Source organism: Trachinotus anak, unplaced genomic scaffold, assembly GCF_046630095.1.
Source record: "Trachinotus anak isolate AG129_WGS33_773 ecotype Australia unplaced genomic scaffold, CSIRO_AGI_Tana_v1 ptg000010l, whole genome shotgun sequence".
Taxonomy (NCBI): Eukaryota; Metazoa; Chordata; class Actinopteri; order Carangiformes; family Carangidae; genus Trachinotus; species Trachinotus anak.
Genome location: NW_027273861.1, coordinates 13664206 through 13689480, shown reverse-complemented (window position 1 = coordinate 13689480; position 25275 = coordinate 13664206). Strand labels below are relative to the sequence as shown.

General features: G+C 40.6%; 1 protein-coding gene across 5 annotated transcripts; it reads left to right on the top strand.

The window, feature by feature from the left end:
* The first annotated feature begins 79 nt into the window (after positions 1-79).
* On the top strand, positions 80-25046 carry ap3d1 (adaptor related protein complex 3 subunit delta 1). Of its 5 annotated transcripts, XM_071487722.1 has the most exons (35): positions 80-409; positions 3119-3214; positions 4074-4154; positions 4521-4601; positions 4691-4798; positions 4930-5059; positions 5631-5770; positions 6161-6234; positions 6358-6407; positions 6816-6865; positions 7272-7320; positions 9220-9365; positions 9789-9937; positions 10063-10293; positions 10989-11220; positions 11337-11482; positions 11655-11796; positions 12232-12303; positions 12504-12579; positions 12871-13070; positions 13476-13549; positions 13941-13964; positions 15644-15812; positions 16061-16204; positions 16585-16638; positions 18153-18263; positions 18540-18695; positions 19218-19265; positions 19847-19867; positions 20273-20462; positions 20661-20749; positions 21187-21272; positions 21506-21627; positions 21864-21943; positions 22106-25046. In XM_071487722.1, exons 1-35 carry the CDS (start codon positions 314-316, stop codon positions 22199-22201), a joined length of 3813 nt encoding a protein of 1270 aa, XP_071343823.1. In that variant the 5' UTR covers positions 80-313; the 3' UTR covers positions 22202-25046. The 5 variants fall into 5 exon arrangements, with proteins under 5 accessions (XP_071343823.1, XP_071343824.1, XP_071343825.1 ...); XM_071487723.1 differs by lacking the exon at positions 19847-19867; XM_071487724.1 differs by lacking the exon at positions 13941-13964 and having other exon boundaries at positions 82-409.
* Positions 25047-25275: the final 229 nt, after the last annotated feature.

The window sequence follows — 25275 nt, the reverse complement described above, 5'->3', positions numbered from 1 at the left end:
GGAGGGACTAGACCTTTAATTCCGCTGATTCCCATATGAGAATCTCGCATGATAATACTGAAGTCAGCTGACTTTGGACGCCATTTTGTCAGCCATTTCCTACACTGATCCATTGCCAGCGTCTCTGCACTGCACGGGACTCCCCGTCTGGCCTCAGCTTCATCGGCCGGGCTTGGTAAACAGCAGCGGACCCTGCACAGACGGTACCCGGGTGGATGAGAGACAGTCTAGCGGGTCGGTCGGCACCCACTAGACCTCTGCAAGGCGCTTTGCCCCGCAGGATACACGGGAGCGGTACAAGTCACAGACAGACATGGCTTTGAAGATTGTCAAAGGGAGCATCGATCGGATGTTCGATAAAAATCTTCAGGATTTAGTACGTGGCATTAGGAATCACAAGGAAGATGAGGTAAAATAACCGAGCACCTATCGCTGTCACCGGGAAAATGTTTAACTTCACATTCATAAATGTCTTTTAAGTCACAGCGCACATTGCCGTTACCGTTATCGTTGACCAGCTAGCTAACGTTAATGGCTAACGCTCGGTAGGTATATTAACGTTAGGTGGGCTGACTGGTCAGCTAACGTTAGCGTCCGCTCAGTCATTTCACCCGCTAGCTAACAGCTACTCAAAACAGTCGTTTTCTGCGGCCAGTGCTGCCGACTGGAAGCTAATTTAACGTTTGCCAAATAACAAGTTAGGACATGCATACGGTTACTAACTTTATAGCTATGTTGCATGTCTTGTTTTAAACATGTAAACTGGGGTTGTTACTAACAGCTAGCTAACCTAGCTAACTGAGAGCCAGTTAGAGGAAGCAGCTCGCTAGTTTGTCACTATTTACCAGATTACTCTCCTGCATCACACCTGAGGGTATTGCTACTAAGCTTTCATTGACTGTTTCATGTTGGGGATATGGTCTTTGCTTTGACAGTGACATTTGTCACTTATTTGAGTTGAGGACACCAGAGTCACTTGAGCGTTGAATGGCTGAGGTGATACTCTGATGACAGTGGGTGAAAGAGGCCTTCAACTTGTAGATCTTTCATTTTCAAAATGCAGATATGACCATTATGGATGTTTATGTAAAAATGCATCGTATATAAACTCGGAAATCGTGAAATGAGTCGGCGAGCATCTCGTTTTGAAGACCCCATCAATGATTGAAGGTGATGTCATCCCTGTCACAGCTCTGCCTGTGGCTGAGGACTGGCTCCTGACTACATCACAGCACCAGACCTGAGTGGGAGTGGGGTGAGATGGGCCATTAGAGGGCACTGTTTGGGGCAGCCACGTTTCCATCTCTCACATCAGCCTCCTCCCCATAACGGCTCTGAGTTGGCTGTGTCTTACCCTGTTCCTGCTGTAAAAATGCCATGTCAGCTAGTAACATGAGGTGGGCATAAAGCAGGATCCCTGGGCTGTTGTTGCACAGAGCTGTGCACACCTGTCTCAAGCTGTTGGTCAAGGGTGAAATGTAGAAGTGGCGTGCCTAACCTGAGGGTAGCATTTGGATGTGATTTCTTTCTTGTGACTGATTTGCCCTGCTTCCCATCTCACCAGGAAACCAATTCATATGCAAAGGCTAAACCAGCAGGACAAATCGGTTATATACGGATTGTCCTATGGTAAAATGTCATCTGTGATGTGTCTTCATGATTTTGGTTTAAAAAAAAAAAAAAAAGCACTTAGATTAGCTATTCTGTACCAGGCCATCAGCGCTTGATCTCTTGATTCCATGTATGGTCTAAGCAGTTCACCAGTGGAAACTCAACCTGGGCAGCCTAGATAAGGTGGTGGTTGCCCAGTCAACAGTGGACAGTTTGCTGAAATATTCATATGCTCTGTGTGTGTGTCTACACCTGAGTGTGTGTTGACTTTTTCCTGGCCAGCCCACAGTTTCTCATACTCTATTTGTTTTTCATGCATGTGCTGAGTCTTTGCACAGTTCATTCATTTAGTCTCTCCCACACCCTTGGAACAACGGGCATATTGAAGAAAAGTGTGGGCTTGTCCTAAGTGTAGTTCAAGGAGATTACCAGTTAGAATTTTAGGCCTCCTTGTAATTGTAATTGTTAGCATCAGCTAACACTGAGCCTACTTAGTCTTTAGTCAGAAAGAACAGGCCTTCCAGTACATCTTCAGCTCAGTTTGCATTACTGGCGGAAAGGTTCCTGTGTCGGCCGTGTGACAACTATTTCAGTTATTTAAATGGGTTCCGAATTGGTCATTGAAGAAGCATGAGATGGAGAAGTAATATTGTGTGCATCTGGTGATAGTGTGTTGTAACCCTCCCTGTCTGCCCTCCATCTTTTTTAGCCATAGTTCCTCCAGGACAAGCAGCAGCAGCAACAGGACTCAGCCCCCCCTCTTGTCACTGTGCTGTCTCATGACTGCACACACATGACCAGCACACTCTCACAGTCTTCACAGTCTTCACAGCTATGTGTGTGTGTGTGTGTGTGTGTGTGTGTGTGTTTGTCTTGCATGGGTGCTCCCCTCAACAATGGTTGACTGATTGCCTTATCTTAGTTTGTCCTCTGCTGTTTCGATGAAATGTGCCTTCTTTCAGTATTTCAGGAAATCTACAGTACTGGTTTAAAAGGGCAGCTTTTTTTCACTCATTCATTCAGGCGTGAGGCTCCTGAAAGTATGTTCCAGCCATCAGGCCTTGTGTGATGACAATCACATACATAAGTGCTACTGTTTTGTCAGTAATGGCAATGAGAGGAGGAAGTGTTTGTGGTCTACAAGCCAAAGCCACATGCCAGATTTCAACTGCAACTTGGATCAGGGCTTCAAAATTATGTATTTTAGCACAAGTCATGTATTTGATGACTTTTGAGTTTGATGTATGACATAAAGAATTGCTGTTTTCCTTAACCCCTGAGATGAACAATTCCGGCTTATGGTAGAAACTTATTACGAGATGAAATCTACACTAAGACTTTAACTTCAGATCCACCTCTGCTGGCTAGTGACTTAGATAGCAAAAACAGGCAGACCAGGAATTTCCAGCTGGTCCCTGGTGCTTGGTACCAGCCTCCAACTGTTGATATTATTCCACCTAATCTAATTTGATGTCTGTTGTTTGTCCTTTCCTTTGTCCACCCTCAGGCCAAGTACATCTCCACATGCATCGATGAGATCAAACAGGAGCTCAAGCAGGACAACATCGCTGTCAAAGCTAATGCTGTGTGCAAGCTCACCTACGTAAGATACCCTCCACTGATTGACTGTTTCTTTCTGTGTCACACTTCTGCTTCACACACAGGCACTGATAAACTCAGACAGATAGTTACTGTCTGTGTGTGGCTCTCAGTGTAACCCCATCTGTGTTCTTCGAGGTAGTAGTTATTAAATGATGCCAGAGTCTCTTAATTCCTATAGCACTAGCAGTGTAATAGGTTCAATATTCAGCAGCCAAGATTAACAACAAAAGAAACTAAACAAACATTTGATTCATATGCCGTTAATGATTATGTGGTTTCTATCTTGAATACAATCAATTCAAAACATTTAAGTTAGGTGGGGATGGTTTTGTTGAACAGGCATAGAATTTCATGCCTTACAATATGTTCAAACATTGCCATACTCTGCAGGTGAGGGATCGTGTGTTGACACACACACAATGGAAAATGTTGTCAAATGTGATGACTGTTGGAGGGAACCACATGCAGACTTCAGTCTTTGAGGGTATTCCTTTTTTATTCAAACAGCATTGTGCTGAATCAAAGCCCATTTTGGCTCAGGCCTTCAGAAGGGGCAAAAGCAGTGGCTGGTTAGAAACCACCTCAGAAATTCTGTGCAGAGTTAATATTTTTGTTATACCTGAAGATTAGTCATTACAGAGCCAGAAGCTCTGTGAATAGTGTACACTTCTGTTTAAATGAAAGTACTCTTTCTATTTATAGCCTTGGCCTGCATTTAGGTTTAGATGGCTTTTTGCGATTGGCATCAGTGCTCTCTTTGAGAGCTTTCAGCTCAAATCATTTAGGGGACAGCTTAGAGCTCCTCTCCTCCTTTTTTACACCCACATCGCTCACTCTCTCCTCTCTTTCCTGTGTTACAGCTTCAGATGCTGGGCTATGATGTCAGCTGGGCCGCTTTCAACATCGTTGAAGTCATGAGCTCCTCTAAGTTTACATACAAGGTACGACTACAGTATAATGAATCTTGGATTTGCTCAGAACACACTGAAGTGTAGATGTGTCCGAAACCTCTTGTCAGGATACTTGGGATGTTTGGTGAAGAAATTCAAGGCCAACGACAACCACAGATGCAAAAGAAAATTACAGATTATAAAACCAAGTTAGCGCTCTTTATATATAATCTCCCAAAAAAAGTAGAAGGAATAGTCACAGCAAATTCTTATTACTGTGTAAATCTCTGTAGAACAGCTGCAGGTTGATGAATATTTATAATAATTGCATTGCACTTTAATATATAATATGCAGTTACACAGTTAACTGTACGCATAACAGTATATAATTCTCTCTGGTTGCTGTCTGTCCTACAGAGGATAGGCTACCTGGCGGCTTCACAGTGCTTTCACGAGAGCACTGATGTCATCATGTTGACAACCAATCAGATCCGAAAGGTCAGTTATACTCTTGGTCTATGTGCTCTTTGAATATCTTGACTGTTATTCATCCCTCAGCCAACCTTTTCTGTCTTATGGACTTCCAGGATCTCAGCAGTCCCAACCAGTATGACACAGGCGTTGCCCTCACCGGCCTCTCCTGTTTTGTTACTCCTGACCTGGCACGGGACCTGGCCAATGACATCATGACACTGGTAAGTCATGGAGAGTAAGTGAAGAGGATTCTAACTGTGGCTCAACCCACCCCCCGCCAAAAAAAAAAAAAAAAAAAAAAAAAAAAGAAAAGAAAATGTCTACCACTATCTTTGCTGTTCTCTCTCCTTAGATGTCCCACACTAAACCTTACATCAGAAAGAAAGCAGTATTGATCATGTACAAGGTGTTTCTCAAGTACCCAGAGTCCCTGCGCCCTGCTTTTCCCAGACTTAAGGAGAAATTGGAGGATCCAGACCCAGGTATCAGGAAACACATCATATTCTCCATAGTCCTAAAGCTTTTGCCCCACAGTTTGCTCTGAAGAAAAATATATTTATTTGTTAGTTTTTGTGTGTGCCTCTTGTTGTGGGCCAAATAAACCTTTTATCCTTCCAGGTAGCTAAAGTCTAGACACTGCTGGCACTGCTGGTTACGGGCGTTCTGTCACCTGAACCCTGTGAATTATTCAGCAGCCAAGAATATAAGATTAAGGAAGGCTCATTTGTGATTCTGTCAGCACTGTCTGGGAATATACAGAGGTTCACAGAACTATTTTTGTTGTACAGACAAAAACATCTCACAGGACATTTATCTGGTTTTAAAATGGCTACACACAGTAATGAAAAACGTGGATCTACTTGAAAGATTTGTTTACATTTATCAATCTGCATATATTTTATACATTTTTTTTTCTTTACCTTTGTTTTACTCCCATTGTATTGCACATCATTGTTTTTTGGCCATACTTAATTCACCATAACCCAATAAACACACAGATCGATCAGTGTTTAATGTTGCTTGTTCTTGTGTGATGTGTTTTCTCTTCTTCAGGCGTCCAGTCAGCAGCAGTAAATGTTATCTGTGAGCTTGCCCGGAGAAATCCCAAGAACTACCTGTCTCTGGCCCCGCTATTCTTCAAACTCATGACCTCTTCTACTAATAACTGGGTTCTCATTAAGATCATCAAGCTGGTTAGTCAACAGGACACTGGTTAAGTGTTGCTCAGTTGTGTTGGACACTTACAGTATTGCACCAGTTGTACAGGGATAAATCCATCAGAAAAGAGGAATTGCTTTAGTTCCTCTATCAGTGCTGGCCTCAGCAGACCTAATTTTTGTGTAGTTGTATGACAGGTTGCATCGAACAGAAATCTTTGTTTATGTTAAAAGAACCACCTTGTTTGAAAGTAACAAGTTCATGCCCCTTCACAAAATTACTCATTTAATGCAATGAAGGTCATCTGTAATGTACAGTAGATTCATCATAGAAAACTATTTTTTTCTCTGTTTACCTAGTTTCAATGTGTCATAGCACTTCTTGTGGTTTTTTTTTTTTTTTTGTTTGTTTTGTTTTTTTTACAGTTTGGTGCCCTCACACCACTCGAGCCACGATTGGGGAAGAAGCTGATTGAACCACTGACAAACCTAATCCACAGGTGAGATGAAATACCTCAATTCTAAACATTTCCACAGATTGTAAAAATTGTGTGATGTGATGAATCCAACAATAACAATCTGCACTCTCTCTCTGTTTCTTGCCTGGTCCTCCTATCTCACAGTACCTCTGCCATGTCTCTGCTGTATGAATGTGTCAACACTGTGATTGCAGGTCAGTGCTGTTATTCTGTCAGAATTGTAGTGATCTCACTCAGTTTAGTGTGTGTTCAGTATAGTAATGAACATTACTCTTTCAAATGTATTTTATTATTTATTCAGGGATAAATTCACTCATTTACAAAAATGCAGTATTCTATAGCAACAGTCTCTTATTTATAAAAGTATATGTATTTACTATTTCAGTCCAACTAAATGCAAAAAACATCATTTTGTAAACACTGCCTGATGTGAATTTACCAATTAACTTAAAATTAAGCTTTAACTATGCTGCAGATTATGTGGGATACTTTTATTACTAAGAAGTTTATATGCAAATCCCCATTGTGAAACTTATTTTTTTCTTCTCACAAAATGTTTAATTCACATTCAGATCTAATTTAATCTTTTCACTGCATTACAGTGTTGATTTCCTTGTCCTCTGGGATGCCTAACCACAGTGCTAGTATCCAGGTAAGCCTGAAGCCTGAGGTCCACACCTACATCTGCACTTTAATGTGGTTATATGTTGATTTTTTTTAACCCTTTCCACTCCAGTTGAATCACAATGCATGCTTTCACCAGTTTCTTTCTGTTCACACGTTTGCCTGTACATAGTTTTAAGTACAAAGCAAGTGTCAGACAGGCAAGCAAAGCTGTTTTCATTTTCAGAAATGCATAAAAGCCATTTTGCACCATAGAATATAGGCACCATTTCACCCACTTTTGTTTGTCTCAGTTATGTTCTTTGAATTGTGCCCCTATGATGAGACTGAAACTGGTGTGGAAAGGTTCACAGTGATGTTAATGGCTCTCCACCTCTCCCCCTGTGTTTTTCTCCTGCTCTCTCTCTCTCTCGCTCTCTCTCTCTCTCCCTCAGCTCTGTGTACAGAAACTGCGAATCCTGATAGAAGACTCGGACCAGAACTGTGAGCCCTCTGTCAATGCCTGCAGTGTGTCATTTTCTCATTGTCTGCGTGTTTCTGACTATGGAACAGTCCACCCTTTCAGACGACAATAATGTAGACTCCCTGACTCTGGATAACTCGAACCTTTTTACCTTCCCACTCTCAATTAGATGGCCTGCTTGGAATACCATTTCACTTAAATCACATCTATACAAAACCTATGTATGGCAGAGAAATGAACAACTTGGAGCTTGTTTTTCTCAGTTTGTTATAACAATCTGAAAGTGGTAAAAGTTGCCAGTTTGCTATTATCAAACATAAGGTTTTCTAAATGCATTCCGTTGCCCACTCCTAGTTGGCATGCTGGGGTTGCTGCATCCATTCATTCGAGTTATCTGGATCCCCCATACATAAATAGTAACGTGTGTGGAGTAGACTATAGACGTCTAGTGTTAATAGAACAGACTGTGAACCTGTGGTTTAAGGTTTTCTTTATCCACTTAAACAATTTGCAATACATTGAGGAGTTAAACGGGTGAGAAAGCAGATCTTCCCTCCTGCATTTTGAAGATACTTGAATTGATCCGCAAGGTAAAATAACAAACTTAAGGCTGTCAGTGTCCAATAAAAAGCCCTGTGTAAAAGGAAGAGGCCATGTTGAAAGTTCACCATTGTTCAAATATATTTTATGCAAGCAAAATGCATATATAATACATTTAAGTTTAATTTACACAGCTGAAGGAATGTCAGCTGACATATTTGAAGTATCATACTTAATGCATTAGATGTATTATTGTCTACTAAAACAGGAAAAGCAGTTACCGTTATTGGGCATGTGCATCCGTGTTTTGGATGCTGTATGTGCTCCTCCAAGCACCAGATGCAAAAACCCTGGGAAGGAATCAATTGAAAGTGGCAACATAGTAAACATTTTCAAAAATTTTGAAATATTTGCTCGCGTCTTCTCACTTTTCACTGAGCAATTGTGCCTTTGTCACTGAAACAAAGTTGCTCACAGTTCTTCCAGAACATTTTTCTGAACTGTTCCAGTCACTTTTCCATAGCAGAGATAGATTCATCGTCTCCTGCAAATACACTGAATCCATGTCCTTGGTCATTTCTGCAATGTATTCACTGCAGTGACCATCCTCACTTCACCCCAAGGTCAGTACCATACATGCATTTATTGATCCAAGAACCCCAGAGGCATTTGTCTCTGCTACATTAGATGATCAACAGAGTACTGTGATTCAGCAGATTTTTGAATGTTAAACATCTTTTCAGTAAGTAGGAAAAGCTCAGAGACATGAGAGAGGATAAAGCAAAACAGAACTACTGTGTCCAGTGTGTGTGTTGTCCTATGTGTATGTGTTTGTATGTCCTTTCCATTGTTCTGTGTGTGCTGTGTTCCTTTCCTTTTGGTATTTAGTTTGTGTCATTTCCATATGATTTTTTTTTTCTTTTTTTAGATTACTGTAATTGAGGATAACACAACGTTAACTTCATGTTGTATTTACATGTAATTATTCTCTTTATACAGCCAGCTAGGCCTTATTGTGAGACTAGATGTAGGGAATGTAGTATAAAGTGAAACACTTTGAACAAGTCCAGTCTAAAAGAGTTCTTTGTCCTCTGGAAACCATGGACATTCAAAGAAAACAATTTTTCTTACAACCAGATATTGTATTTGTTTTATTACTGCAGTTACAATCAAGTAAGGATAGTCAAGTTTATAAATGATAGAATCTTGAATAAGGAAATATCATGACAACAGGCTTTTTTGTTAATGTAGAGAATAATGTCAGGTGATTGAAGTTAGAAGTAAACAGACCTTTTCTTGATAGGGTGTGGAGAACTAAGGGTGCAAATATGTCTGTTTTTAAATACGATAAGGCTGTGTATGTGTACATATTCTTGTAGTGAAGTACCTGGGCCTGCTGGCCATGTCAAAGATCCTGAAGACCCACCCCAAGTCCGTGCAGTCTCATAAAGACCTCATCCTCCAGTGTCTGGACGACAAGGATGAGTCCATCCGCCTTAGAGCTCTGGACCTGCTCTATGGCATGGTATAGAACCGAAGTTTGGACATTTACATCACTACAGTTATTTTTTAGTTAATCAGTTGTATTGTTAAATATATTTGGTGCCAGATTATCTTTGATTCATCTTGTTGATTCATTTGCTGCTACTTGTTGTATTTCACAAGCGGACATGATTTATACAATAGCTTTACTAGGCAGTATCACAGTAGCCAGCCAAAGTGACGAACCAACCAGCTGCTGTTAGAGAATTCTGCCAATGGACAATTTAAAGTGATTATTATTTACAGAAACTAAACAGTGCTTTAAGATATTACAGTTGGTCTTTCCTAATTCTAAGGTTTTTTTTTTTTTAGAAATGTCTGCTTTTTTGATGTATCATTAATCATTTAGATTTTCATTTATGCATTTAACTTTGATTATTGTCGAACTGGTGTCTCCTCTCCCCAGGTGTCCAAAAAGAACTTGATGGAAATTGTAAAGAAGCTGATGCTGCACGTGGACAAAGCGGAAGGAACCACCTACAGAGATGAACTTCTCACCAAGATCATCGACATCTGCAGTCAGAGCAACTACCAGTACATCACCAACTTTGAATGGTCAGTCTCTGAGCCAGTAACTTCACACCAGCTTTGTCTTATGTTTCACATCAGATTTTTGTCCGATACTATTTTCCACTCCAGTACATATCCCTGAACTGCACCTCTCCGTATCTGCTTAATAGGTACATTAGTATCCTGGTGGAGCTCACCCGATTAGAGGGCACGCGGCACGGCCATCTCATTGCCTCTCAGATGCTGGATGTTGCTATTCGGGTTAAAGCCATCCGAGCCTTTGCTGTTGCCCAGATGGCCACTCTGCTGGACAACGCCCACCTGCTGACTGGCAACATGCAACGAAACGGCATCTGTGAAGTGTTGTACGCTGCAGCCTGGATCTGCGGCGAGTTCTCTGAGTATGATGATTTCTCTCATTGGGTTGCAGTTATATTAACACTGGTATAACAAGACATAAGTAAGCATAAAAATGCTGTAAAACTACTACTTTCTAACACATAGTAATTTGTCCTGTAGTACACCTTAGTGAAGCAGCAGACCTGCATAAAGATTTCATGAGTGTAAAATGACAGTAATAAGATATCCCATTACCTCAGTTGTCTGTCACAATGAATCTATAGGGAAATGACTGACAGTTTTGTTCAGACACTGTGCTTCCCAACCTTGTGTTTCCTTACTCTGTTGTCATTCTAGTACAAGCTAACCCAGCCCTGGCACCTTAACCCAACTGACAGTTTTCTTCACACATACAGCTGAGCTAATCCTTCACTCTAAATTGGATGCAGTGACACCTGTGTCTATTTTTAACTGTTAAAAGAAACAAACAAGTTAAATCTCAAATTTTAAATGGAAGTAGGATTCCAGTTGTTGAAAAAATATCAATATAAATCTGTAATATCATGGTATTTTTAGATGGAGCCATTTTCCAACATTTTTCATGCACTTGCATTAGATGAGTTTTGCACTGTTAAGCTTTGGTCTACAGCAAGCCCAAATGTATAGTCCTACTAAAACTAATACTGTATATGGTTGTAAATTTTGAGTGTAGGGAGTAATAAACCAAGAATAACGGAAATGCTCCTCCTTTTTTCAGGCACCTGGAGAACCCAATGCAGACACTGGAGGCCATGCTACGGCCAAAGGTGGCCACCCTACCAGGCCACATACAGGCAGTTTATGTGCAGAATGCAGCCAAGCTATTTGCCACCGTGCTGAAGAGCCAGGAGGGGAACACAGACAGCACAGCCGCACAGGAAACCAGCCAGCTGATGATAGACAGGTTACCACTGTTTGTCCAGAGCGCCAACCTGGAGGTGCAGGAGAGGGTAAGAGAGGAAGGGCCTCATGTTGGAGAAACTTGAGTCACGTCTTGTCCCATGCATACAAATCTGATAAATACCTGTGCTAAATTACACGTCTGACATACTGTCAATGTCTGCAGGCATCTTGCATCCTGCAGCTCGTCAAGTACATCCAGAAATTGCAGCAGAAGGATGTAGAAGTAGCAGAGGAAGTCAGTGCTCTGTTTGCCGGAGAACTCAACCCTGTAGCCCCCAAGGCACAGAAGAAAGTGCCTGTTCCTGAAGGGTACGTTAGCTCTGTACATGAGGAGCACAAACATATAATAAAAGTTTAATATTACAGTTAGACATGACTGTATTTTAAAGCTTGTTCAGTAAAATTCAAGGCATTTGTTTTTGCCATTGTGGTGTACCAGCAAAAATTGCTGAAACATTAATAAATTCCTGTTTTTCTCCAGTCTGGACCTGGATGCCTGGATCAACGAGCCTCCATCTGAGAGCGAGTCTGAGGATGAGCAGCCCAAGGCTATTTTTGCCAAGGAGGAGCCCAAACACTCCCGCCCCCGTCACACAGAGGTGGACGAGAAGGAGCTGGCAAGGGTAAACTCGTCAATGATTGTAGCTTAGCAGAATTCAACAAGGATTATTGTTTCATGAGTAGTTCAGAGTTAGAATACTGTATGCTTAAATAAAGCCAATTTCAAAATTTTTATTTCTTTTTGAACTGAAATATTTGATCTTAATGGCTTTTTGGATGTTATTTGCAAATATTATTATGTCACTCAAATGCCACTTATACATGGAAATAATCTTGACATTCATATAAAATACAAATATTAGATATATGCGATTATCAATGTAGCTGTAATCATGCATATTCTATCTCCAAAACAAACAATACGAGCAATATTGACCTTCTCAGAGTTCTATTGTCAGTAAATCTGGTTAACCGTGTGGTTCCCCTCTCATGCTATAACTGAGGCAGCCTTTTCTTTATTGATTTAATTCATGTTGCTGTTTTTGTCCTAATCCCAGAGGAGAGAAGCCAGAAAGCAGGAGCAAGCCAACAACCCATTCTACATCAAGGCCTCCCCATCGTCCCAGAAGGTGTGCTTACCAGTCATCACTATTTTTTTATTTTTTATTTTTTAAGTACAGCGTGCATGTCTCTGTTTCATCCAGTCTGTTAAAAACCTCACTTGTATAAATGAAAATATATACAGTATATCGAATAAATGTAGTTGAACTTTTGTGTGAACAAACAGTGTGTTCAGTATGTTTTAAGTGAATGTTTTTTTTCTGTGCAGGTTTACCAGGATACCCCAGGAGTGGAGCACATTCCAGTGGTGCAGATTGACCTCAGTGTGCCTCTCAAAGTCCCAGGTGAGACACAACTACAAAACACTAATATCGCACTTATTACTCTTAAAGTTATTTTGAAATGGTTTGCTTTTCTCCCATCGTAGTAGAAATCTTGCTATAATAAAGTGCAAATACTGTTATGTTTTAGGGTTAGTTAATTAATATTTTTTATTAATCTTTGTCATTATCTGTTCATAGCATCTCTGCTGTGGTTTCTTTTTAAACTTGGATAATTCTTAGAATGAATTATAGATTACATGTTTTTAGTATCTGTTCTTTAAAATACGCCTGTGGTTTTCCCGTGTCCCACAGGTCTGCCTATGTCTGACCAGTACGTCAAGCTGGAAGAGGAGCGCCGGCAGAAAGAGAGGGCAGAGAAGAAAAAGAAGGAGAAGAAGAAGAGGAAAGAAAAGCGCAGTGGACGAGGGAAGAAACATGATTCTGGCCCGGAGAGCGAGGAGGACATCACACCTGCGCACATGGTTGACATAGTTACCGAGGAGATGCCAGAGGTACGCTGGGGCTGTGTAATCGCCTGAAACATAGGTGATAAAATGTGGAAGTGTTACAGCAAACAGTTCTTAACAGTTTCATGTCATTAAAATGGATCCAAGCGTTGAGCAACATATCAGTTTTCCTACATGGATTGATAATCCTCTCTAATTTATGATGCTGTTTGCACATCACTCTGACCTTATCATCATTTCAAGCACAATAATGCCAGCTGGGATAAACTGTGACTGTGGAAATGTATCTCACTCAGAATTAATACAATCATTGCTTCATTTAGTTTCTCAGGTCTGAGACTAGAAGTCAGTATCTCAACAGATGTCCTCACAATCTGCATGTGTGTGTTGTGGTAATAGATGATTTTAGAAAGATGTTAAGTCTCTTATTGATTCCACCCTCTCATTCAGAATGCCTTACCCAGTGATGATGATGACAAGGACCCCAATGACCCTCACAAAGCCCTGGACATCGACTTGGACAAGTGAGTCAACACTATGTAGATACTAATTCCACATATGCACAGACCTTTGTGTAGATTTCAAATTAAGTTTAGTCAATAATGTTTAAGTTGCAGAAACACATTATCATCATTTATATGTCTAACTAATCCAATCAACCAGTCGCTGAAATCTTGATTTTCAGCCCAAAGCTGAAAAAGCTGAATAACACTGAAGCTTGTATGAATTGGATGTTTTCTCATCTTTAGTAATTCAGCATTGATTCCTGATTATATCTTCAGCTTCCTGGCCACAGCGTCACAGCCAGTGTGACTTGGCCCTTTCCCTCCTCTGACTCTTTCTCATGGCGTTCTGCTTTCTGCTTCCTCTTTTCTATGCCTACACACACCCATTACTGCCTCTCTGTGTGGGCAGCTTGGTGGAAACGGCTGGGCGTAGGTGAGTAGCACTCCAGCCACGGGACCTGGGCTCCAACATGTACATGGACTGCCTCTCTGTCTTTTCTCTTTCTCTCTACAGATCTGTCTTGCTCTTCTTGCTAACATAGCTGTCCTTTCTTTACTCATTTGGAGTTTGCAGTACCTGCTTCTTCTTGCTCTTTTTCCTTGTATTTTCAATATATATTATTTCTTTTGAGCTTTTGACCTGGTATACTATTTAGTGTCCTTTCTCTCTTACCTTGCTTCCAATTATTTTTAACTTGTATAAGCTTGACAATATCAGCAGCTGTTTCTAAACAAACTGTTTTATATTTTCTCTGCCCATAAAATAAAGGGTTCTCTTCAAAAAAGATATCTCTTTGATAAAAGTGACACAGTTTCATAGAAAAAGACAAATTTTAAGTGGCTGCTGCTGATATTCTCAGGACTTAATCGTTCACCACCTGTCCTCCTGGAATAGGCCCCCTTAAAGCATTTTGGCACTTGTTTTTCTTGGCAAGGGTCACTTGCATCAACATGCTTTTAGAAAACCTATCCCAGGGGTTAGGTCTTATCATTCCTTTGCTCAAAGTTCCCAGATCCTCCTCAGTTGGGTTTGTTAGACTAGTGATGCCTCCAAATTCTCACCAGCTGTTTTCTCAAACAAACATCCTCCTTGTCTGCCCTTGGCGGAAATGACAAGCACATGTGCCCTTAGACCAGTGCTGTAATGTAAAGGATCAAAAATGGTTTTAATAGTACTGAATTAAACCCAAGTTGGAGGCTATGCAAAGAAGAAGAGTAGCAACTGTGCAGGAGTAATTGGAAACATCTGGAGGAGATTTGTTTATGCTGTACATTTTTATCCATATCTATAACTTTATTTCACAGAAAATTGGCATCAATAGTAATGACTCTGTCATCTTTTTTAGGCTTTTTGTCAGTTATATGACCACAAGCTTTTACCTGTCAGTATTACTGTAGACTTGTGCTGTCACTCTCTGGAATGAATGTCTCTTTACTTTGAGAACAATCCTAGAAACTGCTGACTGTATGAGTTGTTATTATTATTATGTAGACAAACACACAAACTAAGAAAATTCCTGTTCTGCTTTCTGTTGGGTGTGAGTACAGTATGTGTGCAGGGCAAGTATAATAAATAATACATCAACAATCTCTCTAAGAAAACACATTTTGAACTTAATTTTCTGAGCATTAAAGCTACACTGGGGAAAAAGACTATTCTAAGTACTGCCATGGTATACAGTCAGGGCTAATGACAGAGCAGTAGTTTGTCTTTGTAGAGAGGAGCCAGCAGGGGGCTGCAGTGAATGTGGTTACTGCTTTCAAGGGCCAGGCTTTAGGGAAACTAACTTGACAGCTCATATCAGTTCAATATGGAGGAATTTATTAGTTTAGTGTCTAGCTGTCTGGGAATGTCCATGACTTCCAGGTTTGCCACATGAATGGCTTAACTCAACGCTTTGAATGAAACATGGCTGTTGCACACTGCAGAATATGTGCCTGAATACAGTGGGTTGCTGTACCCTACAAGCATTTCTCATCTTTTCTAAAAAGTTAATACTCACTAAAAGAACTAACACATTTTTCATATGATAGCACTAACTTCATAATCATCTCATAAATCCTCATCCAAGCAAAGTTCAAATGTGTATCTGTACTCTCTTGTTTGTCCAGGCCTCTTGCAGACAGTGAGAAACTACCAGTCAGGGCACACCGTGCAGCAGAGGCTCCAAAAAGCCCGGCAGAAGATGGAGATGCAGAAAGTGCTGCCACACAGGCACCCAAGAAGAAGAGCGGCAAAGAAAAGAGGGAGAAGAAGAAGGATAAAGACAGTGATAGGAAGGTAAGGTTAAAATGTTTTTTGTTTGTTTTTTATCTCAGGGATTATCCTCCTTTCTTGCTGAGAACCAAACGCGCCTCATTCTGTCTAGCTGACGAAACTGCTTAAAACCAGTAAAGCAGATTTATGAAGTGCTTTGGGCAAGGGTTGAACAACAAGGAGCTGTCAACCAATTTGACATGATGAGTCAGCGGTTGGGTTTCTCAACCTTACTGTGACACAGAGCTGAATTTAATCTCCTGTTTTTGCAGAAGAGCAAAGAGGAGAAGAAGAAGAAAAAACACAAACATGAAGAAAAGGAGGAGGATCTTCTTGGGGGCCAGGGAGACGAGCCTGTAGTCCAATCAGAAGAAACAAGTGAAGTTGCAGTGCCACCCACTTCCACCAGTGCTGAGGTATATACTTAAAAAAGGGTGGAGCAGAGCTGTTTTCTACCTAGCAACAGAGTGTGTATCTAATATTTTATTTAATGCCAAAACATGATTAAATTAGATAATCAGATCTAGAATTCATAATTTAAAATACCTTTGATCATTTTCATTGACTCAGCACTTCCATTGCTTCTTCCCAACCTCTCTTTCAGTCAGCTTTAGAGATCAAGTATCAGTTTCCTTGTAGTCGACTGTGCAGTCTTTTGCCAAATACTTGATTTATTCATGAAACAGAACAGTGTAATCTCTGTATCCATTTTCATGAATAGTAGTAAGATACAGAACCTGTTTGGCCCTCACCCCTCTCACCTCCTCGCATTCCTTTCCCTCCCTTCCTCCTCTAGGTTTCGGATCTGGATTTCTGGCTCTCAAACGCTCCAGTGCCCTCTAACACCCAGGTTGAGTCACCCCCCCTCCTCTCTCTCTTTTTTTCCCCTCATCTCCTCAGTTACCACATTCCTCGTTCATAACTCCATGTTTTATTGATGTGCCTCATACATTGATTTTGGCCATGCATTCTCCCTCGCCTCTCAGTATGGATCACGTTTTTTTTTTCTCATCTTCCACACCTCAACATTTTGATACAACTTCCTCTCTTTCACAGGTCACATAACACTTTACTCTCCCATTCTCCAGCCTCCCTTGTTCTAGCATGTGTGTGTTTGTTTCACAATGCCAGTGTTTCTCTTCCTTAGCTTTTGTTTGCTCACTGGATGTCGTGTTGGTCTTGAAGTCAAAGTGGTGGTTGTTTTGTTGGTGGTGGTGATAAGTAAGTGCGGATCATCTGAGGTTCCCTGGAATCTGGCCTGGAGTCAGTTCCTTTTGTTACTGTCACCACTGTGTCACCACTTGTGTGCCCTGACTGCTTCCTCCATAGTGGGGTCATGCTCAACTTTGCTCTTTGACATTTTTTGTGTCACAACTGTACACATAGAAACAAAAAACAGAAATGTAATACAGAAATTTAATTGCATTGTTTTAAGTAGGGTCTAGTTAAGGTACCCTAAGGATAAGGGCTCTATGGAGCAGTATTTTTATGAGCGAGTTTGCATGTTATTTGAGTGCAGATGAATGCTTACGCGCAACATTTGGCTGCAGTAAGGCAGCAGGAAACATACCAATGCGTCAACAAATACAGTGAGGAAGAAGACCACTAGTCAGTAGAGATCAATGTAAACAATTCAGGACTGACAATAATCAAAGAATTGGTTTTGCAAATGTTTACTGAGGATGGAGGATGGAAACCAAACTGCATTGTTTTTGACATTAAACACAGACGTTAGCGCAGGCCTTGCACCATCCATATGTCTCATCTTTAGGTATAGGGTGAGTTAAAGAGAAACCGGTCTGTCAGGTATTTTAACTCAGGTTTTGAGGAATTCTTTTTTTAATCATTTGAGCTATTGGCCCCAAAGTAACAGCTAACCTAGAAACAGAACCTCTCAAAGACATGCCTCAACATGTGGAAGACTTGTTTTTGTATTGGCTGTCACACTAGAATAACATTAGAATTACATACAGAGAGCTTAAAGTACTCAGGCTATCACTAGGATCCTCAGGCTCTTTAATTTGTGAGCAGCAGCTTGTATGGTTGGTTAGCTCTGTCAATCATGGACATAACATACTTGTTGGTTTTGTCAGGCAGGCTCATTTGTGGTTTAGCTCATTTGGCTGGTTAGTATTGCTGCACGCAACATTTAGGGTTAAGCAAATCAGGTTTGTGTTTGTGTGGTATCACAGAGCTCAATAGGTTGCAGATGATTATGAATTACTTTTTTTATGAATGGGAGAACTCACTAACTTACCTCTGTCAACACAGAAGTGGCACACACTGCTGTAGGTGGTACATGCTGTGTTTGCTCTTGCTAATGCCTTTATGTGTCTGTGTGTGTGTCTGTGTGTGTATGAACAGAAAGCAACTACAGTAGCAGCAGCAGAAGCAGCCCCAGTGCCCAAGTTGGCCTCAGGCACAGCGCCAAACTCAGAGCCTGATGAACCTAAAGACACCGAAACAGAGGAAACTGTGAGTCACCACTGATGACGCAATAATTACAAAGTAGAAAGCTTGGCTGTGGTGATCCCAGTTCACAGTGACCTGACAGGATGCAGCACATTGGCAGCTCCTGTTCTTCTCACAAGTCTGTGTAAATGATGCACCAGAGCTGCCAGTTTGAATGTGGTCTCTAGAGCAATATTTCTACAAGTAGCCAGGTTTCATTATAGATTCAGTTTATATTGTCTAGAATTTCTAAAAAAAACAAAACTGTCTCTGTCTTCCTTGTGGGTTTTCAATGATAAGAAATCCTCCAAACACAAGAAGAAGAAGCAGAAAAAGGAGAAGGAGGAGAAGGAGAAGAAAAAGAAGAAGAAGCATCATCACCATCATCACCACAGTGATGGAGGTGGAGAGGAGTCAGTGCAGAATGGCACTGTGGAGGAGGAAGAGCCTCTCCCGGTCAGTGTTTTTCATCAGAGTTTAACAGCCTGACATCCATCAGTGTGACTGAAATCTGAGTATAATTGTGTGTTAATTGAGTGTTTTTATTTTGAGAATAAAGTAAAGAAACATGTTTATGATTGGCCCAATGTAGTGTTGTTCAAATCAGATGAGTGAGATTAACTATCCACCTCATGTTGATGTCTGACACATTTAAGTGTGTTCATCATTGCAGGAAATAATGACTTCTAAATTATTCACCTAGCATACTTGTGTCTACTGTTCTTTTTTATCTTTATTTAATATTGTTGCATGGGGGAAAAAACAAGTCACTGACCTCAAAGCTGCAATTTACTTAATGCTACATGTAGACTGCATTATTTTCCTAGCCCCCACTGTTAAAACGTACTTACCACTGCAGACACCCTTACTCTGCCTTTCATGTTATGCATCAGCCAGGTAGAAGCAGCTCCTATTGCCTAGTTAGCATTTGCCTGACAGAGAATGCCTGCTCTGACCTGAGCTCGTCTCTTCTTTCAGCCCATGTCCAATTACTGCCTGCTGGCTGAGAACTCCTACATCAAGATGGTGAGTGATGGCAATTGGGATGTTGCTGAGGAGACTTTTACCACTGGGCTTGGAAACTTTAGGGTTTTTTTACTGAATATTTTCACCGTTTTGCCACTATTTTGCCTAAGTTTGGTCATAACATTTAATTGTTATTATTATTAAAGATAGAAACAATATAATTCATGTTAATAACAGCTCGCTATACATTGCTTATCTGACAGATGTGTATATCCTTTCATTCACTTTATAAAATAGAGGGATGATGAAGAGGTTTGAACTAGAAATGGGTTTGCTTGCGACATGAGAACACACATTTTTGTCTGGTCACTAAAAAGGAGAAACATTTGATTGACCACATGTGATGTTTAACCTCAGTTGTTGCTTTGTTTCATTGCTATGTTGCCGCACCCATTTCTGCAAGAAAATGAATAAGTTAAATGTTATAACTCATAATAAGATTCAGGTTGTTGAAAAATCAGAATTTTCACACAATACTTCTTAAATAAATTCTAACCTTTACATTGTTACTCTGCTTAGACAAATATGCGTTATCTAAGGCAACGGTAGCAGATCTCTAATTTCTCTCCCTCTTTTCAAAGATGATGGAAGATGCTGATCAGGTATTGGTTAAAGTTCTGTCAGTGACAGAATATTATTAAAACTCTTCTGTAGATGTGTTTCTCTGTTTTATTGTTGCTCTTCACTGACTGGTCTCTGGGGCAGACAAGGTTAATGTGTCCACAGCACAGCAGTGTTGCATCAGTTTCTGAGGATGAATCTGTCCCTTTGATTTTCTCCTTGTGCCCAGACTGGTTTCTTGGAAACTGTGATGTGTGCTTTGGTGTTGGGTTAATGAATTGGATTTGCTGTGTTTTCTGCATGTCCTCTAAATAATTATTGTCAGTTTTAAAAATACAAAGAGGAAGGAATACACAGCCTGAGTTTGAACAGTAATTCCACCTGCAAATAATTTATTTAATAAAAATAATCCCCCCCCCCCCCCCCCCCCCCAAAAAAAAAATAAGGTGTATGACATCCAGGGGAACCTGCAGGATGGCAGTCAGGTCGTGGTGTCTGTTATATTTGAAAACAAGTGTGACAGCTTCCTCAAATCCATGGAGTTCAACGTCCTGGACTCCCTCAACTCCAAGCTACAGAGGCCAGAGGGCTCAGGTCCACATGATGGCCTCACCGTCCCTTTCCAACTTCCACCAGGTTGGTGAATGAATGCACGTCATTAATGCAAGAGATGGTTTCCAAAAAAAATACCAAATTACAAGTTACAGATTTTTGCACTTTGTATAGTGTCAGTGTGTTGACAATAATTTGTAATAATGTTTGTATTTCAAACCTCAGTTTGGTAAGTGTTGCTGAGTCTGATTAAGTAATCGTAAGCTTTTCTTTTGTGGTCAGGGGTGTCCAATGAGGCGCGATTTGTCTTCACCGTGCAGAGCATTGTGATGCCACAGAAACTGAAGGGAACACTCACCTTCATAGTCAAGGTTAGTCACATGCATACACACGGGAAGAGTGGTTTCAAAAGATCGGGGGGGGGGGGGAATCCACAGCCAAAACAAATACTATTGGCCATTTCTTTTGGGGTATTTTTGTATAATCTTTAAAACCAGTCATAGTTTCCATAATGTCTTTTTAATTGCTCTCATATATCCACTTTTTTATATCTACTTTGCTGCTACCCATCCCAATGTGTCAAACATAAATCAGAATGGTTGATCTTTATAGACTTAGATGTGTAAATGTAAATGGTTCCATTTTGTTGGGGAGAAGCAGGGTGGATGCGGCTGCAGCTGTGCGCTTCAGCGAGACAAAGAATCCTTACCTGCTCCAGTTTAATTTTGGTCACGAACCCTTCACCATGTCATGCATTGTTACTTTGTTACTGGTTGTCTTAATTTGTTGTGATGGTGTGTTCCAACAGAACGAGGACTCCTCCACTCATGAGAAACTGGACTTCAAACTGCACTTTACCTGCACCTCCTACCTAATCACTACTCCTTGCTACAGGTTGGCGATTACTGTGTTTTGTTTTGTTTTTCTTTTTGCAGTAGAGGAAAAGTCGCTGGATCCATAAAAACCATAAACACAGAAAAACCATATGATTTATCCCCTGAGGACCTTGAATATTAACATTAAATCTAATTAAAATTTGGCTATTAGTTTTTGAGTTGTCTTGGTCCTTGGTCCTTTTCAGGAAGAAAATGAAAACTGATTTGTTTCTGTTGTTTTTGTTTGGTTAGTGACGCGTTTGCAAAGCTGCTGGAATCAGGAGACCTGAAGGGCAGCTCTGTCAGACTGGAGGGAGTTAACATGCCCTTCCACCACCTACTGGCCAGGATCTGCTTCCATCACCACTTCTCTGGTACAAATACACATACCATACCAGATGGGTAGCATGTCCCACATACAAAATAAAACAGTAGTGTTGTCAGGAGGTTACAATCATCACAGGAAAGTTTTTAGAGGTGACCTTAACTTGAACTGTGTGTTTGTGTTGATCTAGAATAACCTAGCTGACAACAAAAACTGAGACTAAAATCACATGCAATTTTTCTGAGCATTACTGACATTTTAGTTTTTTGTGTCTTGTTTGATCAGTTGTGGAGAGGATCGACTCCTGTGCCTCCATGTACAGCAGGTCTATCCAGGGTCACCATGTCTGTGTGCTGGTCAAAACTGTAAGTGAACCAGTGAAGTTCCCTTTCATTCTCTGTCAACAATAGCTTGATATATTCGTAACCAAATTTTTGTTGTTGCATCATTTATAAATAAATTTAAAAAACTGTGAATTTTCTGATAGTGACTTTAACCCTTTCTTTCTCCCGCTGTCTTTCTCTCAGTCTGGACAGACAGTGTCCATTGACGCTAAATGTGACGAGCCGACGCTGCTTGGGAATGTGCTGGATGAGATCAAGCAGACCTTCTCTCAGTGCTGATTGTGTCTGACAGCCCCAGGGTGCCCCCAACCAGGCCACATCACCACCCCTCCCTCGCTGTAACACAACATAATCATGTTACGAAACACTGCGGCTGGCACTTCAATTATTGCCCTATTTATTAGTCCTGAGGTTCGCAAGATTTCTTTCCCCTTACCTTCTACTTCAGTGTCCCACACTCTGTTGTTCCTCTGCACTCTGAGCTCTGTGGTCACTTCCAAACACTTGATGTTGTTTTACAGACTCACTGTGTACATGCTCCATCTTCTCTGCAGTGCACTTTCATTTTTACTTCCTGGTTTTTGACCCCTAACAGCCACCTTTTTCCACTCCAACTCTTAATCTGTACTGTGCTTCTGTTTCTGGATGCCCAACATCCTCTGCTCTTTCCCGTGTAGCTTTCCGCCCTCCACTCTGTCTGCAATTCAGTCTATGACAGTCATGTAATGTTATGTAATGTTGACAACTGGACTTTTGCTGTTGATGGTTGAATTGTGTTTTTACTGTTTTAAAGTTTTGTCTTTTTCCTGTCTTTGGTTTGTTTTTGTTTGTATGTGTCTAAGTTTTTTTGTCTAAAGTCCGTCTGCGCCTTTTTCTCGCCCCTTTCTTTCTGCTCACTTAACATCTGTGTGCGTGCTGCTCATCTGTGTAGGCCTGGAAAAACCATGTGACTGACTCTTTCTCAGCCTGGTCCTAGCTGGAAAAATGGAGACTCAGTAGTGAGGATAGTGCAGAGATGAAACCAAAGCTACATATTAAGGCATGGGTCTTAGAGTAGAGCAGTAGCAGTAGAGCTGCTGCCCTACTTGCCTTTTGGCAAGGTTCAGAGCAGATCTGCCGGTGTTAGTTTAACAGAATCCTTGTGGTGCACTACGGATGATTTAAACAGTAGATCAGTGGTTTTGCTCTGTGCCTTTAGCCATGCAGTCTAACCTACTCCAACGCTTCATGCATCTCATAGAGCTCCACCTCCCTCCCCAGTATATTTGCTCCATGATCCAACTATGCTAAGCTGCTGTTTGACCCACCCCCCACCCCCCAACAAGAACTTCCAGCATATCATACCGTTCACCAATCATAGATGAATTTGAAGATGGGACAGTAATTGAAAGAAAGTCTTACACCAAAGTAGAAGTGTAATGTAAGATTTCTGTTTGAGAACAGGACATTTTGCTGTCAGGCCAATGTCACTTTTGTCAGCCTCTTTGTCAACTCATGGCTGGAGTTGTTAGTTGTAAAGAAGATGTTATATTGTTGTAATTATACAGAAACATACTGTCATTCTTAAGAAGCCGCTATGGTGCTGACGGCCCTCATTTGTGTCACCACATGGTCAAATTAGTGACAAAATAATCTGGCATGAAGAGAGCTGCTCATGTTACATCATTGTCCTGACTCCTTTCTCTGAAGACGTCAAACTATGATCAGCTAAAGGACGACATATTTACACTATCAGCCTTTCTCTGTTTTTAAAACCAGCTGTTCTGCATATCAGGTTGCTGAAGTTGTTCTCTCTGTGAGCAGAGACTGTGAAGTGGTCAGTGATTTTTAGGTTCCCTCTCAATCAGTATTTGGCAACGTAGCTTCCATGTTCTGTCAACAGTAGAATGGAGTTTTGTCAGTTTTCATGTGAAATCATGTTAAACAAATTCTGCACCTCTTTTAAAGTTTGTATCAGAGTAGCTGCATCCAGGCTGTCTGACACCCAGCTGGTGTGCATCCAGGTAAATCCCTAATGTTTATTTTTCCTTCAGAAACTGCCTTTCCACTTTTTTGTGCATTGATATGTTATGATGGACATGAAAGGCCATTTCTTTAAAAAATAAAATAAAAAGAAACGGCCTCCTCTTAGGTTTCTGAGGTACGTGAAGTTTTAGTTTGCATCATTCATGTCACTTCCTGGTCCAGCACAACTTAACCTAGTAGTAGCAAGATAAAAACTGACTTGGTAGTGTCTCTGTTCATATATACTGATAAGACCCCTTCACATCTTTCTGCTATTGTAGATAACAACTATGAAAATGATGTCTGTGACCTGAAGATCAGGTCAGCCATTCCATGAGATCTTCTGTCCAGTAGTAGTCTGAATACAGAGGTGATCAGCTGTTTATCAGGAATGTCAATAGAAAATGAGTATGTATGTATTTCCTGTTCCTGAAAATGACTGATATCAGTGAAACTGAAAAAAACAACTTCCCCAATCATACATTGTCCTGATTGATTCTGATCATTTTTCCTGTGCATAATATTTGATTAAAATTTGTATATTGCATGATTAGGAATGTACACTTATTTTCCTTTTTTTTCTGTTCCATGGACATGCTTACACAAACAAAAACTTGTCATTCCATCTTGTCCTTTTTCTTTATTGTCTTTATTTTTTTTTTTTTTTATAAAGTTTACTTGGCCATTCTCTGTTTTTGATGGTATTGTGTTTTTATCTATTCTAAGATCAGACAATTTAAAAAAGTGATGTTGTTGAATGTTTTAAATTATTAAACACAGGGGAAGGAAGGGGGTTCTATTTGCTGTCATGACACACAGGGCTTAGGGCTCCGAATAATATGTTGAATAGAACAGGTCACATTAAGCAGTGTACTGAGAGGCAACCCACTCTGTCTTAATTCTCTATTGGTTCAGTTGTAGTGATTTTACCAAGTTTGGCTTGTGACATTGAAATATACTCCTATATGACTTGTTTTTGAAGGTCCGGCCTTTTTATTTCTCCATACTCAGTTCTCCAACTGTATAATGTAATATATGTTTTAAAGGGGGCAACATAAATTATCTACATTCCCTTTAAACAAAGTCCACCCAGATTAAAAATAAAGGCTGTAAGAAGCTGCTGTAGTCTTTTTTTGCGTGTCTTGCAGTGAAGCAATAAACACCCACATATGCCAACATGTAAGGAGACAACAACAAAAAAAACAATGTGTGTAGGTGTGTTTTTACTAATTATTATCAGTACTAATATAAGTGTCATTACATAGCGAAAATATAATTGGTACATGGATGCCTATCAATTGCTTTGAACTTCAGTTCCCAGAAAGCCTTGCCTGACAGCGGACGAAATC

Bases quoted from the DNA above. Each gene is read 5' to 3' on its own strand.
- ap3d1 (XM_071487722.1), top strand. From the start codon at position 314: ATGGCTTTGAAGATTGTCAAAGGGAGCATCGATCGGATGTTCGATAAA. The intron at 18,264-18,539 runs GTGAGTCACCAC...TTCAATGATAAG, and splicing joins ACACCGAAACAGAGGAAACT to AAATCCTCCAAACACAAGAA. The intron at 20,463-20,660 runs GTTGGTGAATGA...TTTTGTGGTCAG, and splicing joins CCCTTTCCAACTTCCACCAG to GGGTGTCCAATGAGGCGCGA.